Source organism: Sus scrofa, chromosome 13, assembly GCF_000003025.6.
Source record: "Sus scrofa isolate TJ Tabasco breed Duroc chromosome 13, Sscrofa11.1, whole genome shotgun sequence".
NCBI lineage: Eukaryota > Metazoa > Chordata > Mammalia > Artiodactyla > Suidae > Sus > Sus scrofa.
The window spans coordinates 147,687,831-147,702,806 of NC_010455.5; the positions used below are offsets into that span (position 1 = coordinate 147,687,831).

At 43.0% G+C, this 14,976-nt stretch overlaps 1 protein-coding gene across 1 annotated transcript in view; it reads right to left on the minus strand.

The window, feature by feature from the left end:
• The window catches only part of TMPRSS7 (transmembrane protease, serine 7), a 39,270-nt gene that overhangs the window by 931 nt on the left and 23,363 nt on the right, over positions 1 to 14,976 (minus strand). The window contains exons 11-17 of the mRNA XM_013982462.2: positions 13,244 to 13,380; positions 11,262 to 11,369; positions 8,537 to 8,647; positions 7,662 to 7,778; positions 6,134 to 6,305; positions 3,637 to 3,905; positions 1,949 to 2,085 (exon numbers count right to left, since the gene is read on the minus strand). Of these exons, the coding sequence (XP_013837916.1) occupies positions 1,949 to 2,085; positions 3,637 to 3,905; positions 6,134 to 6,305; positions 7,662 to 7,778; positions 8,537 to 8,647; positions 11,262 to 11,369; positions 13,244 to 13,380 (1,051 nt within the window). The remainder of the gene's footprint in view (positions 1 to 1,948; positions 2,086 to 3,636; positions 3,906 to 6,133; positions 6,306 to 7,661; positions 7,779 to 8,536; positions 8,648 to 11,261; positions 11,370 to 13,243; positions 13,381 to 14,976) is intronic.

Sequence of the window (14,976 nt, forward strand, 5' to 3'; positions counted from 1 at the left end):
TTGGTCTTTTGTCTTTTTAGGGCTACACCTGCAGCAAGCGGCGGTTCTCCGGCTAGGGGTCAAATCGGAACTACAGCTGCCAGCCTATACCAGAGCCACAGCAACGCCAGATCCAAGCCACATCTGTGACCTACACCACAGTCATGGCAATGCCGGATCCTTATCCCACTGAGCGAGGCCAGGGATTGAACCAGAAACCTCAGATTCGTTTCTGCTGTGCCACAATAGAAACTCCAATAATTCACCATTTAAACAGAATTCCAACAGTGTTTGTTGTTCATATTATAACGTCTGGATTTTTTTATTTCCCTGTTTTGAAGGATAGCTAAATCTGCAGCTCACTGAGAGGCAAAGATAAAAATGTACTCCAAATTTGCCCCGGACTCCCACCTCATAGTTCCAAAGCTGATTAGGTAAATTCTAACTAGTAGAGAGACTGGGGTCTTTTTTTTTTTTTTTTTTTTTTTTCCTTGGGGCAGAGGCTGTACCCTCAGCATATGGAAGTTCCTGGGCCAGGGATTGAATCCAAGCCATAGCTACGACCTATACCAGATCCTTTAACCAACTGAGCCGGGCCAAGGATGGAACCCTGGTCTCTGCAGCAACTCAAGCTGTTGCAGTCAGATTCTTGCTTTTGATGTTTGTTTGTTTGTTATAGGGCCGCACCCATGGCATATGGAGGTTCCCAGGCTAGGGGTCGAATCAGAGCTATAGCTACCAGCCTACATTATAGCCACTGCAATGCAGGATCTGAGCCGCATCTGCAACCTACATCACAGCTCAAGACCATGCCAGATCCTTAACTCACTTAGCGAAGCCAGGGATTGAGCCCGCATCCTCATGGGATACTAGTCAGGTTTGTTACTGCTGAGCCACGATGGGAACTCCTGAAGTCAGATTCTTAACCCACTGCACCACAGCAGGAACAACTCCTATGAAGTCTAATACAACTTGCGAACCCTGGTGGTTATGTAGAATAGAACTATATATACAGGACTGCATAACTGACTAGCCGCAGGAAACACCCAAAATATAGTAGTTTTAGTCTTAGAGAGATATGGGCTCGAATCCCAGTTCAACTAGCTGTGTGCTCTTGGATAATTTCCTTATACACTCTGAGACCCAGTTTCCTCATCTGTAAAAATGGGATGAATAAATAACTTCAATTAATTATGTAAAAGACCAAGTACAGTGCTTTCCACAAAATAGGAGCTCAGAAGACAGAAGTCATTATTACAATAAGATGAGCTTTTGTGGAATGGTGGTTAAAGTCATGAAAAGATATGGGAACAGCACCCCTGTGCTCTTTATCTTCTAAATTATCTGTTCATCTGTTCATTTTTTGGATATATAGAGATGTGCATAGATTGGAATCTGAGCCTCATAGAAATGCCCCCCCCCCACCAGCAAAGGGCATAGAAATGCTCCCCATTCAATTCTACCACTGTCAGGAGGCCTACCCAGAGGCATACAAATGAGTGTCCCTGTCACCACACTTGCTCCTATTTCCTTTCCCCCAGCCTATGCATCAAAGTAGTAAGTGAATAAAACCCTTGTTACTTTAGAAAATAAATGGCCACTGCTAAGGAAATAGGTAGCTATCCTAAAACAGTGTGTATATAAGTGTGTGTGTGTGTGTGTGTGTGTGTGTGTGTGTGTGTGTGTGTGTTGCTTTGTTTTTTAGTTTTTGGTTATAAGAAAATCATGGCAGAATGGTAAATGCTGACCTCATTCTCTGATTGTTGGAGGAAAATACCTGGGGACTAGAAAACCAGTTTATAGATCCAACCACTATTTAACCACCTTTCCCTGATCTTAGACAATCCGGTTATAATTAATATCTCAATTAAGGTAAGCATCTGCCCTAGTTATTGCCCAGTGTCATGTAGGTTACACATGAAAGCATTTATGGAAAGTACTACATGTTAGGCAAAGTAAGATGACTTACTCTGCAAGCATCTTTCTTGCCTGACATGACACCTGCACAGAGCATCCGTGAAGTGATGATCCCATAGGTGGAAACACAGACGGTTTGGTCAATGAGCTCTACCTCTGCTTGCTGCAAAACAGGGGATCCTTTATTGTCTGGAAAACACATAGAAGTAGAAATCATGGTAATGATTACATTTATCTTATTAGGCAATTTATTCATATCATCTCCTTTTACCCTCATAGCAATTTTTTTAGATAATTCTATGATGATCCCCATTTTTTTTTGTGATGAAGAAATGGAGGCCTAGGAGGACAAAGGACTTACCCAACTGCACACAACTAGCAAGTAACAGAGCAGGACCCAGACCCAAGGTCTGACTTGATCATCTGAGCCACTGCACCACACTCTCTACCACGGACATCCTGCTTTCAGGAGGACTGTAAGTCAGCAAGAGTCATCACCAATGCTTACTGGTCCAGAGGGCCCCTGAAGTACAGCATTATAAATGACATATGGGAGTATCCTGGGAACCATAAAAACACAGCAGTTTGGATATAGCCCTTTCACTTCCTTTTTAACCTGTCTGTTCAAGATGATTCAGAAAAATAAACACACTCATGCTTATAAAGAAAATGCTCCATAAGTAAACTCTTTCCTCTTGTGATACATGATGATGTAATGACAGCCCTGAGCACAGTTCTGACAGGTTATAGGTGTTCCAATAGCTAGCTTCCTTCCTTCAGCAGGTGGTAAATTTCATGACATCAATAAATAAACGTAGACAGGGAGCACTGGAGAAATGGCCCTCAGGCAACCTTCAGAGATGCCAAAGCAAGGCCAAGAAACGTTTCAAGATTCACAGAAAATGTATCTGTTCTAAGCCCTCAGAAATGCCTGCAAGGGGCTCTAGGATGACTAGGCAATCAAGGGAAAGCATTAGCAACAACTTTTGGGATTAGTATCAGATTCTTCTGTGTATTTAGAATCCTGGGCCATAAAAACCTGGCAGCACAGACGTAAGGACTTCCTTTCTATACAGCCTGACCTTGGTGCTTATGAAAAGGATACCCCCTCTGGGTGGAGGGATTATAAAAAAGAATCCCCTCTGGGTGGACCAGTTCTAGGCTGATGTAACCCCCAGGCCTGAATCTGCAGTCTGGGAAGCCAAGGGCAGGCTGGATTTCAGCCCTCACTCCCATCCACTTGGCAAGGTGCCCTTTAGGAGGACATACCTGCATAATCCTCTAGACAGCTGTCTATGGGTTGACACAGTAAGGGGTGTGTGTGTGTGTGTGTGTGTGTGTGTGTGTGTGTGTGTGTGTGTGTGTATCTTTCTCTTCTTTATGAAAATGAGTCATTTTCCTGGATGAAAGGGAAGCTAAAAATAGGGAGGAATTGCTCGTCTGTAGCAGAAAACTTAGCAAACCCCTCAGAGTTTGGAAAGGGCCCATACTCTCTATCCAATCTTGCCTTGCTCATAGACCTTCCCTTAAGAAGTAGGTTTTGCTTCTTTTGGGGGCAAGAGGAGAGCATCATAAAACAGGAATTATAACTCTCTCCTCCACTCTATCTCTCAGAGTTGTTAGAAGACTTAAATGAGATCAGATATAAAAACCCTCTCCATGAAGCCCAAAGCACTACCTCAACACAAGTTACAATTATCTGGAGAGGAAGGGGACCGCCATTCACTGACACACACACACCTGCTTCGTGCTTTCGCCCCCAGCCGGTCACCCAGCACTTCTCCCCACTGCGCACTTTCTGGCCAGCAGGAGGAATGCATATTGGCTGAATGAGCTGTTTCAAGGTCTCAGGCCAGGCGATGCTGAGCTGTAGCAAGGCGATGTCATAGTCAAAGGTCTGGCTGTTATAGTACTCATGGACCACAATTCTTCTCACAGGAGAGACAAACTTGGCATTCCCCTGCACATACATCCCAAGGTGAGCAGTCCATGGTGTGGGGTCGGACAGCCTGGTACAAAAGGAATAAAGCACAAAGTCAGAGGCTTGAAGAACAATAGTTTGGGAATAGAGATGAGGGTTGTGGAATGGGAGGTCCAGCTTTCAGGCCCTATCATAGTCACTGGTTCTGTCCATGGACATGGGAGGAAGCACAGTTTCTCTGAGCATCCCCCTACCCCCCATCTCCTTAGTAATACCAGAGATGAAGTAAGGTGTAGCAGGGCTAGCGAGTAATAGCTATGTTCCAGAAAATTCCCACAATGACATCGAAGGACATACTGGGAATTTTCCTGCCGCTGGTATTTCATAACCACACACAGGACAAGACTGTTAGTAACTGGATTTCACTTGTTACATTCTCCCTATTCATGCTGACAGTGGCACTTGATGGAGACAGATGGGGCCAGTAGGACTGTGGCTGGGGATTCTTTTACCAAATTCAAATGATATAAATACCAAGATAGATTTGAAATTGAAGTGTTCTAAGGAGGACTTTAGTGAAATACCTTCTTGCAAACTACCAGAAGCCTTAAAGATCACTCTTCTGACTATTCACAGGGCTCCACTCCCTGTTAGCCCTTTCAGAAGTCTAATCCTACCCCTGGTGGCCTTGCTTGAAGTCACCAAGGCTCTTGTAATCTCCATCTGAAGTTCCTATTTCCCCCAGTGTAGCAGCCTTGCTCTGGGAGGTGAAGAGAATATGGAAGCCTTGGGAGAAAAATAAGGACAAATACCAAAGAGTGGGGCCCCTTATCTGCTTAATTGACATCTCACGGGCAGCACTGGGGACCTGGCGTAGTAAAAAGGCTCACATATTACTCAGCAGTTTCAATGACCAGTGGTGGAACAGGACTGCAGCCATTAATGTGAATCCTGTAATTTCTAGGAGAAACAAATACTCTCATTGTGTAAAATCATTGAACTACTCCATTTTTTAAAATGCTGAATAAGAAATGAATGCTATGACTTTGTACCTAAAATCCAAGAGACTCCAAGTAAGGTTACATTTAAGTGAAGTTGTTTTCTGAGCTTTCCTTTCACCCTTAGCTAGGAGGGTATCTGCCTCATAATAATCCCATTGGAAAAGGCAGACAGACTTCTTCCAACGACAACACCTGCAGACTTTCCATGGTCCCCTTATGTTCTACTGTGATTTATAAGAGGAAATATATATTTGGTCTTCCATTTCTGGCACGAAGCTCCTTAAACCCTTGGAATTCCAAGTTTTGAGAGGAACAAAGGTATCTTTTTATGTTAATGAAGTTACTTGGGACTGCAACTAAGGCTGCAAGCTGGTCACCAGGAGAAATCTGTGATTAGAGGTTAGAACTTCCAGTTCTACCACCTGACCTCTGGGGAGGAAGGTGGGGCTAGAAGTTGAATCCATGACCAGTGACTGATGATTTAAGTCATTATGTTTCTGTAATGACGCTTCCATAAAAGTCCAAAAGGACAGAGTTTGGAGACCTTCCGGTTTGGTGAATATGTGGAGATTCAAATAGAGTGATGCACTTCCATGAAGGCACAGAAGCTCTGCACACTTTCTCATACCTTGTCCTATGCATATCTTCCACTGGACTGTTTCTCAGTTATAATAAACCAGTAATCAAGCAAGTAAAATTTTTCTCTGAGTTCTGTGAGCATTCTAACAAATTAGTAAAATCCAAGGATGGGGTTCTTGGAACCTCTGCTCTATAGCCAGTCAATCAGAAGTGCAGATGACAACCTGGATCTTTGACTGGCATCTGAATTAGGAGGATGGGGGTCTATCTACCTGGGTAGAAAAAGTCAGAATTTAGTTGATTTATAGAACACCCAGCTAGTGTCAGATAATTGCTCAGGAGTATGGAATCCTCTCCTCACCACATTGGAAATTGGATGCAAAATCGTTACCTTCACACTCTAAATAGGAAATCCCATACTCTAGTCATTCTTCAATGCCCATTCTCCACACATTCCCATAGAATCCCCTCTGACATGAAACCTTATCCTATTTTCTCAGCCAAGGAAAACTCTAGTCATTCTGGATGTTCCTTTGTGTTCCTCTCTTTATAGCAATAATACCTAAAAAGAATGTTTACCATACAATTGGCATAACAAAAGCAAAACAAAACACAAAAGCACCAACTGAATTGATCAAACATCTCCAACAGGGAGCTTCTTCCACACAGTGAGAGCAGATGTGTGGTCTGTGGTCCAAGAATGTGCCCCTTTAGGGTGAGAATTGAGATGCCCCACCTGTTTCCATGGAAACAGTGGGCAGCAGAGAGAAGCCACTCCCTGGAGATGACGGAGGCTCCACAGTAGGCAGATCCAACAAAGTGGAGGCTGACTTGCCATGGCCAGCCTCCTTCCTGGGTGTCGGTGCCCCCGATGATACGGTGAAGAGTGGAGGAACTCCTGCTGCAGCCTTTAGGAGAGGAAGGGTCACATGATTTAAAGCCTGACTTGGAAGAAAAACTGGAAATTCAGTCACATTTTGAGCTGGGTTGAGAACTGACTAACCAGGTAAGCAATTTGAAATTCCCTGCTTATCTAGAGAGGCAATATGTGGGTCTGTTTGAAACCAGCACAAACAAACCACTCTTTCCCTCCTGAAAACAGGCCTGGACACAGAGTCTCTGCAAGAACACACACGAGGGGAGGAGGGGACCTATTAGGAGAGCTGTACTGATAAGAACAGCAGCCGTGGAGGTTTAGGCTGCTGTTAGGGAAAAAGGGATTCGTTCCAAGTGCAACAGAATTGAGAGTGTCGTTGAAGTTGTGCTGATTTGAGAGAAAGCATGTGGGAGCAAATTTTAAGTCCAAAACAAATGAAAATCTAGTTAAGAAAAACTAGTTATCAGAGCAATTACTTTCCAGTATAAATAGTACTGATAAAGATGTATAATTACCATGCTGCCATATGGCCAATTAGAGACCACACAACGAATAATAACACCTGGCAGATTACAGTTCTCAGGTCATAGCTAAAGAGAGAACCAGCACTTGACATTGACCATAACATAAGGCATAATTAACAAAGTTGCCCATGGCATCCCAGGACCTATTTCTTTTCTCATAGGTTTATTTTTTTTTTAATTTAAGAACTAAGCCCTCGATTAGAGTTCCTAGACAGTAAAAGGTCTCAGTATAAACATCTAATGCATGAAGGATTGTTATCAAGAAAAAAGACAGATATATACCAGTATGTAAAACAGGAGAGAACTCATTGAGAATAGCTGTACTGATAAGAACAGTAGCCATGAAGTTCAGGTTGTTAGAGAGGGGAAAAAGGGATTAGTTCCCAAATAAATAAATAAATTAGAAAATTTTAAAAAAAGAAAGAATCTACTCTAGAATTTTTCTTCATTGTCTTTTTATGGCTCCACCCATGACATATGGAGGTTCCCAGGCTGGGGTCAAATCGGAGCTACAGTTGGTGGCCTATGTCACAGCATAGCAATGCTGGATCCGAGTACATCTGCGACCTACACCACAGCTCAGGGCAACACCAGATCCTTAACCCACTGATCGAGGCCAAGAATCGAACCTGCGTCTCCATGGATGCTAGTCAGATTCTTTTCTGCTGAGCCAGGATGGGAACTCCCACTCTAGAATTTTTAACTCTGAGATTCCATTTCAGATTGAGTTCACCAATGCTTATTTTTCTTCCCTGCTCTGTGGCAACTTCTGCCAGGGGAATTGCACCAAGAAGGGAATGACAATAAGAACAGGTCAACTGAGGAGGAAATACACAGGATTGGAAGGACATGTTTCTACTCACTGCAGCCCTCTTCATCACTTCCATCTGGACAATCCACAGCGCCATCACATCCTGCATTTTGTTTCCTAATGCAAATATCATTGCCACACTTAGAAGTTCTGTGGTTGCATGGAATACCTAAAAAGGAACAAAAGAAGGAAGAGTTTTTCCTGCTCAGAAACAGATTTGAGTGAATGATTTGAACTCTATCCACAAAGGATGGTTTAACCACAGGATTGATACTTGTTGCTCTGGGAAACATGGCAGAGGCAAATGAAGCAACCCCACAAAGTCCCGTTCCTGCATCTCAGCAGAGCCACTGAAAGGCAAGTGGGCACATCTGTTGAGAATGTATCCAACAGCCTCTCCCTTCTTTCACCACAGGCAAGATTCAAAGCAGGTGGCCAGATCAGTGGCTGAAGCCATGACGTCTTTGCCATTACTTTGTCTTGTTCTCCAAGAATTTTTTTTTAGCGAAAATCAACACCATACTCAATCCTTGTACACCATTTAGAGGTACAAAACAGACAGATTTTGTGAATTACAGCACATTTGTTCACAATTCCAGCAGTGCATGTTTCTGCAGGAGCTAGACTAGAACATACCCCATCAGATAATCCCTCTATATCAGGTCCCAGCATCCTTCAGTCATGAAAGCATTAAAAGCAAGTAAGCAAGGAAAATCTTCCAGTATTCACACACTCATACACACACACACACACACATACACCACTGTCCATCCCAGTTAGAGTGATCAATTCTTCCATCCTGGGACCTGGGATTTTCAGTGGGAAAACCGGAACAAGGTGATAGCCCTGAACCAACAGAGGTATTTCGATTTTGTCTTGGAAGAATCCGATAGGAAGAAGAGCAGAGGACAGAGGGCTCCTCCTCACTCTGAGTGCAGTTCTGCTCATCCTGGCCATCCTCACAATCCCTGAAGCCGTCGCAGACCAGAGGGCCCTGCTGCCTGAAGGAGCTGACATTGCAGGCGGGTTTAAGAGTCACTGGAAGGAGAAAAGGCAGAAAGCTGGTGAGCATGAGACATCAGTGGGACTTTCTGATGACCAGCAGTGCCCCAAAAGTTGCGAATGGTTAAGATGGCTTAAATACAACAAAAAAATAAACGTTTCCTCAAAACAGCCACCTCCTTGAGGAAAAGCAGACTTTTAAACTTTGGTGTGATTCCTAGCACTTTGAATTTCCCACTTTTACGCACTTTTATGCACACTTTTGCTGTGCGTAAATATATTAAACTCCAGCGGTTTATTTATTTAATTACAGCTAAATGCATCATAAGATTTCAAGGAAAATAAAAATCATAAGCTGTTATCTAAACAGAATTTTTCTGCCTTCCTAAACGAAGTGGGAGTGTCCTGAGATTAAGGATTTTGTTTTATTCATTTCCGTACTTCAAGCTGCTGATCAAATAGTAGGTTCACTAAAGGTTTGTTGAATAGATTAATGAATGTGAGATCTAACAAAACAACAGACTCAGAGTCTATTGGTAAGGAAAACATCCTTTAAAAGTATTATTATTATTATTATTTTGCTTTTTGGGGCTGCCCCCACAGCACATGGAAGTTCCCAGGCTAGGGGTCGAATTGGAGCTGCAGCTACACAGGCCTACACCACAGCCGTAGCAATGCCAGATCCCATCCACAACTGCAGCCAACACCACAGGTCACAGCAACACCAGATCCTTGACCCATTGAGCAAGGTCAGGGATCAAACTTGCATCCTTATGGGTAGTAGTCAAGTTTGTAACCAGCTAAGCCGCAAACAGGAGCTCACTTTAAAAATTTTTTTAACCTGAAACATCCATTTCCCCAGTTAGGAGGTACCAGAGTAAATCTATTACAGTGTTTCTTCTTTGGAATATTTTCATGAATTGCCTTTACACCAGTGTCAGGTACATATATTAACAAACACTTTTACACAATATGATTCCTTTGGTTTTTGGTGTTTTGAAAAGTTATCTTTTTTTTTTTTCACCTGCTCCTATTTTTTCAGAGGGATGTCTTGTGAGAAGCAGGGGGGAAGGACACTGCTGCCCTGACATCACTCATTAAGCTTCTAAGAGTCCTAGTTGACTCCTAGAGAAGAGCTCCCAAAATGGCATGATAAGAAATACTTACCAAAAAACACTCCTTGTTATAAAGGAACTTAATCACTTTTGTATGGAGCATCACAGTATGGAACCATAATAATGTAAAAAACCAAAGCAACCCCAGTCACTAAATAATGGTATTTGTCTTCTGATGAAATTTTAAAAACCTATAGATTTAAAAGGTCAATGAAACATAAATTAAGAAGGCTTTATTTTGTTTTTGTTTTTTTCAATTAAAAAAAAAAAGGTGTAGAGTCACAGGTTATTTTTCACGAATATATATTTTTTTCAGTGAGTTAAACTAACTGCAATATTTCTCCAGAAACAAGGAAAAGATTAAATAGCTTCCCTATTGCAATTGTATTGGAATTAAACTGGATCTTTAGGAGAAAGTGTTGCCAATTGTGTCATACGGTCCAGTGAACAATTTTCTCCTTGTTCTTTCCCTTGGAGATAGATTCAAGACTTATGTGCAAATAGGAAAAAACCAAACCAGAGATACCCTGCCCAAAATAGGAATATACCCAATATTCCACCCCTTAGTCATTACCAAAGTGATGTTGATGCAACTGCACAGGTTGAAAAAAATTGTTTTATTCACAACACCTGTGCTCCATACATGAGTATCCTGAAAGAGTTAAACTTCTCTGCAGATTCTAAACATCTCTCTAGAGGAAAGATCTGTGCCTTAAAATAGGATTGTCAGGAGTTCCCATCATGGCACAGGGGAAACGAATCTGACTACTATCCCTGAGGATGCAGGTTCAATCCCTGGCCTTGCTCATTGGGTTGAGGATCCAGTGTTGCTGTGAGCTGTGGTGTAGGTTGCAGATGATGCTCAGATCCTGCAGTTGCTGTGGCAGTGGTGTAGGCTGGCGGCTATAGCTCTGATTTGACCCCTAGCCTGGGAACCTCCATGTGCCGCAGGTACAGCCCTAAAAACACACACACTCACACACAAAAAAACAGGATTGTCAATTATTAGCCACAGATCCTCACTCCCTATGACAGTATTATGCACCCCACCCTTGCCACGGCCCCAAAGTGTGCAGAATAAATTTCCCTGCCCCTGGACTATGCCATAGCTATTTGACTGATGGAATATGACACTAGTGAAGGCATGCCAGCTCCAAGCCCAGGACTTAAGAGAAACCTTGTATTTTTGGTCACCCCTCCTTTGCTTCTGCCACTGCCGTGACCAGCACACTAGCTCAATGAGGAAGAAAACCATAAGCAGCATACTTGACCCTAACCCCAGAAGAACCAAGCTCAGGAGGACCCACAGCTTAAAACAGTGCCACTCAGCTGAGCTCAGCCTAGATCAGTCACATCTCAGTCACATCTGGACCCAGATGATAATAATAACTATCGTAAGCCACTAACTTTGGGGACCGTTTGTTATGTGGCCATAGATAATAACTACAAAGACCCAGGATATGTATCAGCAACAACAACAGTCCTCGTAAGCTATTTGTTCTTAAGAAAGTCATAGTAAAAGCTTGAATACCTACCACAGAAAAGCTCATCACTTTCGTCAAAGCAGTCATTCACTCCATCACAGCGCTGGGCCTGAGGGACACACAAACCGGAGGAGCATCTAAAAGATCCAACAGGACAGGCTAGAGACAACAAAAAAATAGGAAATCATGTGTGGGTCCCTAAAAGTCACCAGACCATATTAACAGAGAAATGTGCATTGTTAAGTGACTGAGTGGCAATGTAGCAGTAGTGATTACACAGTTCCTCCATCACAGCAAAGTTATAGTTGGTCATGGAAACACCAAAATGGAGAATTTAAGAGAGCAAAGAAAGCAGACTAATCCACCAGAAGCTCTGAGTCGACAGTGCATGCAGGTCCTATGTAACAGTCAAACTCCTACAGCTCTATCCTTGAATCAGCAACTCAGCTTTACCACGGACTTGAAGAAAGAGAAAGCTGTAAGAGGCCTTCAAGTCCAGGATGCTCAGGGTACAGTCTTTAGACTCCCTGGGGAAGTACCAATGGCCTTCTGATGTCCCTGAATCCTCCATGATCAGATGCATTATTCTGAATGGTCTGTGGCTTAATTACATTTTCAAGTGATCTCTGTCCCAAAATGTTTTAGTAACCACTGATCTTAGAAAGTTCGACACAGAGAGATTCATGACTGGCTTCAAAACTCAGGACTCCTGCCTCCTACCTCGCAGGACACTTCAACCAGGCTACTCACCAAAGATTCATTCCCTGCCTGGCCTGGAAGTATTAATTGTGGGCTTATGGCTAAACAGGATAGAAATAATAAGTCTGTTCTCTCTTCGATGGTCTGAATATTTGTGTCCCCCACCCTCTCCAAATTCATGTGTTGAAATCCTAAGTCCCAGGGTGATGGTAGGAGGAGGTGGAGCTTTGGGGAGCTGATCAGTGATGAAAGCAGAGCCCTCATGAATGGGATGAGTGCCTTCATCAAAGAGGCCCCAGAGAGCACCCTCCCCACTTCCACCAATACAATGAGAAGTCTGAGACCAAAAGAGGGTCCTCACCTGACCATGCTGACACCCTGACCTTGGACTTCCAGCTTCTACAACTATGGAAATAAATGTCTGTTCTTGACAAGATACCTCATCTGTGCTTTGTGCAAAACAATAGAGAGAGTGCAGGGTCAGGCCAGCCACTATCTCAGAGGCACACAGTGGAGAGCGTGAATCCCTAGGAAATAGTCATGGTTCGGTGGGGGGGGGAAGCAAAAATAAGACAACTTACTATGTACATGTATCCTCGCTAGAAATTATAATATTCTGATATTCAGAAGGGTAATATTCTGAATCCAGAAACAGGTATATTGGGACTGGCAAAGAAAGAAGGGTCTAAATGAACTTTCTCTCAAGTTTTGTCCTCATGGATTCCTAAGTAACCCTTACTTTTACCCTTTTAGGACGGCTTGAGAATTTCCTGAATCAATATCTGCTCTCTCCAGCACAAATGACTTCCCTCTGAATTTGCCTTTTCTGCTGACCACTTCCTGGCCTCTGCTCCAGCAGTCCTCATGTGAAGTTCAACATTCTAAGGGCTGATATCTGAACCCTCCTTGAATGACCAGCTCTCTCTATACATCAAAGGCCACACCGGGTCACAACTGTTTCCTTCCACCCACCAAACTTTGATGTAATGCCTCATATTTACAAAGAATTACAGCTAGCAAGAAGAACTACAAATCAAGACATGGGCTTGTCCTTTATTTCAGGAATAATGTCAGAAACCATTTTTCAACTGTAACAAACGACTGTATTATATCTTCTATAATTTAAACATCAGCAGAATAAGTATGTAATCCTATGTATTATCATGTATTTTGTTTATATTATATATTTATTCATATACTGTTATAAAAATATGCTATTCAATAGCAGAAGTAACGGAGCAGTTTTCTTTCATTCCTTAAATTCTCAAAATTTAAAGTGTTTGCCTCCTTTTAAGCCTTCGTTAAGGTTTTCTAAGGAACTGATCCCAGCTTACGTTGACTGATGTTGTAACTGCCATATTCCGCCAAAAGTGGCTTGTCCGAAAGCCTTGAGCTGCACTGAAGCTGAATGTGAACGAGGGGGCTGGGCACACGGAAAATCGTCTGGTGATCCACGTAGGAGCCACAGTACCTGAGGAGCAAGGGTCAGGGACACACAGCATGAGGGTCTCTTGACTGCATTCCTACTGACAGTGAATTCACTGATGCTTGAGTTATTTGAGCTTCTCGGACGAAGATGTTTATGGTAGAGCTGATGATAGTTATCCATCCTGTGCCAAGTGACTGCAATTGTGTCACTCAATTTTCTCCTTTGCTGAATAAAACAACAGCAATACTATTGATGATCTTGCCTGTTGCTTCCCTCACTAATACTTTCTTTTTTTTTTTTTTAGGGCCACACCCAAGGCATATGAAAGTTCCCAGACTAGGAGTTGAATTGGAGCTACAGTTGGCAGCCTACTCCACAGCAACTCGGAATCCAAGCCACATCTTTGACCTACACCACAGCTCAGGGCAACGCCGGATCCTTAACCCCCAGAGTGAGGTCAGGGATCAAACCCACATCCTCATGGATCCTAGTCCGATTCATTAACTGCTGAGCCACGAAAGGAATTCCCCCTCCTCACTAATACTTGTCATCAAACGAAATGCATGTTTAATTCCTCTAGTGCTCTTGCTTCTTTCAGCATAAGTAAATGCCCAACAAAAAGAGTTGCCTGCTTTGGCCACAAAACTATCTGTAGGGCAGAGTGGAAATCATGAACTCAGGCTGGAAATAGGCGAAGGTTCCCAGCAACACTTAAAGCAAAAGACAACACAATTTCAATCTAAACTGAAATCTGATGTGCACTTCGGGGCTTGTCCTTGGCAAAGGTTCAAAGTAGTGATGTCTACAAATATTCCCCTTCCTTGATTTTTCTTACCTCTCACTTCTAGGAGAAAATGTCCCTCCTATTAGCAATTCTTACATGAGCACTTTGGTTAGTGGAATATGGTGTATGATTACTCATTTATGCTTCTGCCCTGTGTGGTCAAGGCCAGGTGAAACAGGCAAGTTCTCAAGGGAAAGAGTAGATGGCAGGCTGGAGGGGTGATGTCCTCCACTGACCTGTGGATGCCAATCACTCCAGACCCCCAAAGCATTTGGGAACCACACATGTTCCATAGATCATTGGGAGGAACACAGGGGTAATCTCTAATTTTAAGGTTCAAAGCATTCGTGTCTATTTTAGGAAGAATCTTTAGCAACTGGCTGAAGTTCAGGACTTGATGGGCAGAAAGACCCGCTCCTAGGATATGAGGAAGAGATAGCAGCTGCAGGTGGCCACCTGGCTAAGTGGGAAGCAGCATCTGAGAGGCACCTGAAAGCTGAGATAAGCTGTGGGGGCCAGAGACCATTCTCGTTGGTCATCTTGGGATCAGAATCCTGCATTCTAAAAACATGATTGTTATCTGTGTCTCATAGTGATTTTATTCAAGTTTTCCATTAACATTTACTAGTGTTTTCTTGCAAAGATGAGCCTCATTTGGATGTTAAGGAGGAGTCAAGAGGAAAGGGATTTGTTTTTTCCTTTTTTCTTTTTTTCTTTTTTTTTTTTGGTGGCACCCACTGCATGAGCTTCCGGGAATTGAACCCTAGCCATGGAAGTGACCTGAGCTGCTGCAGTGACAACACACACTGGATCTTTAACCTGCTTTGCCACAAGGGACCTCCCAGGAAAGGGAT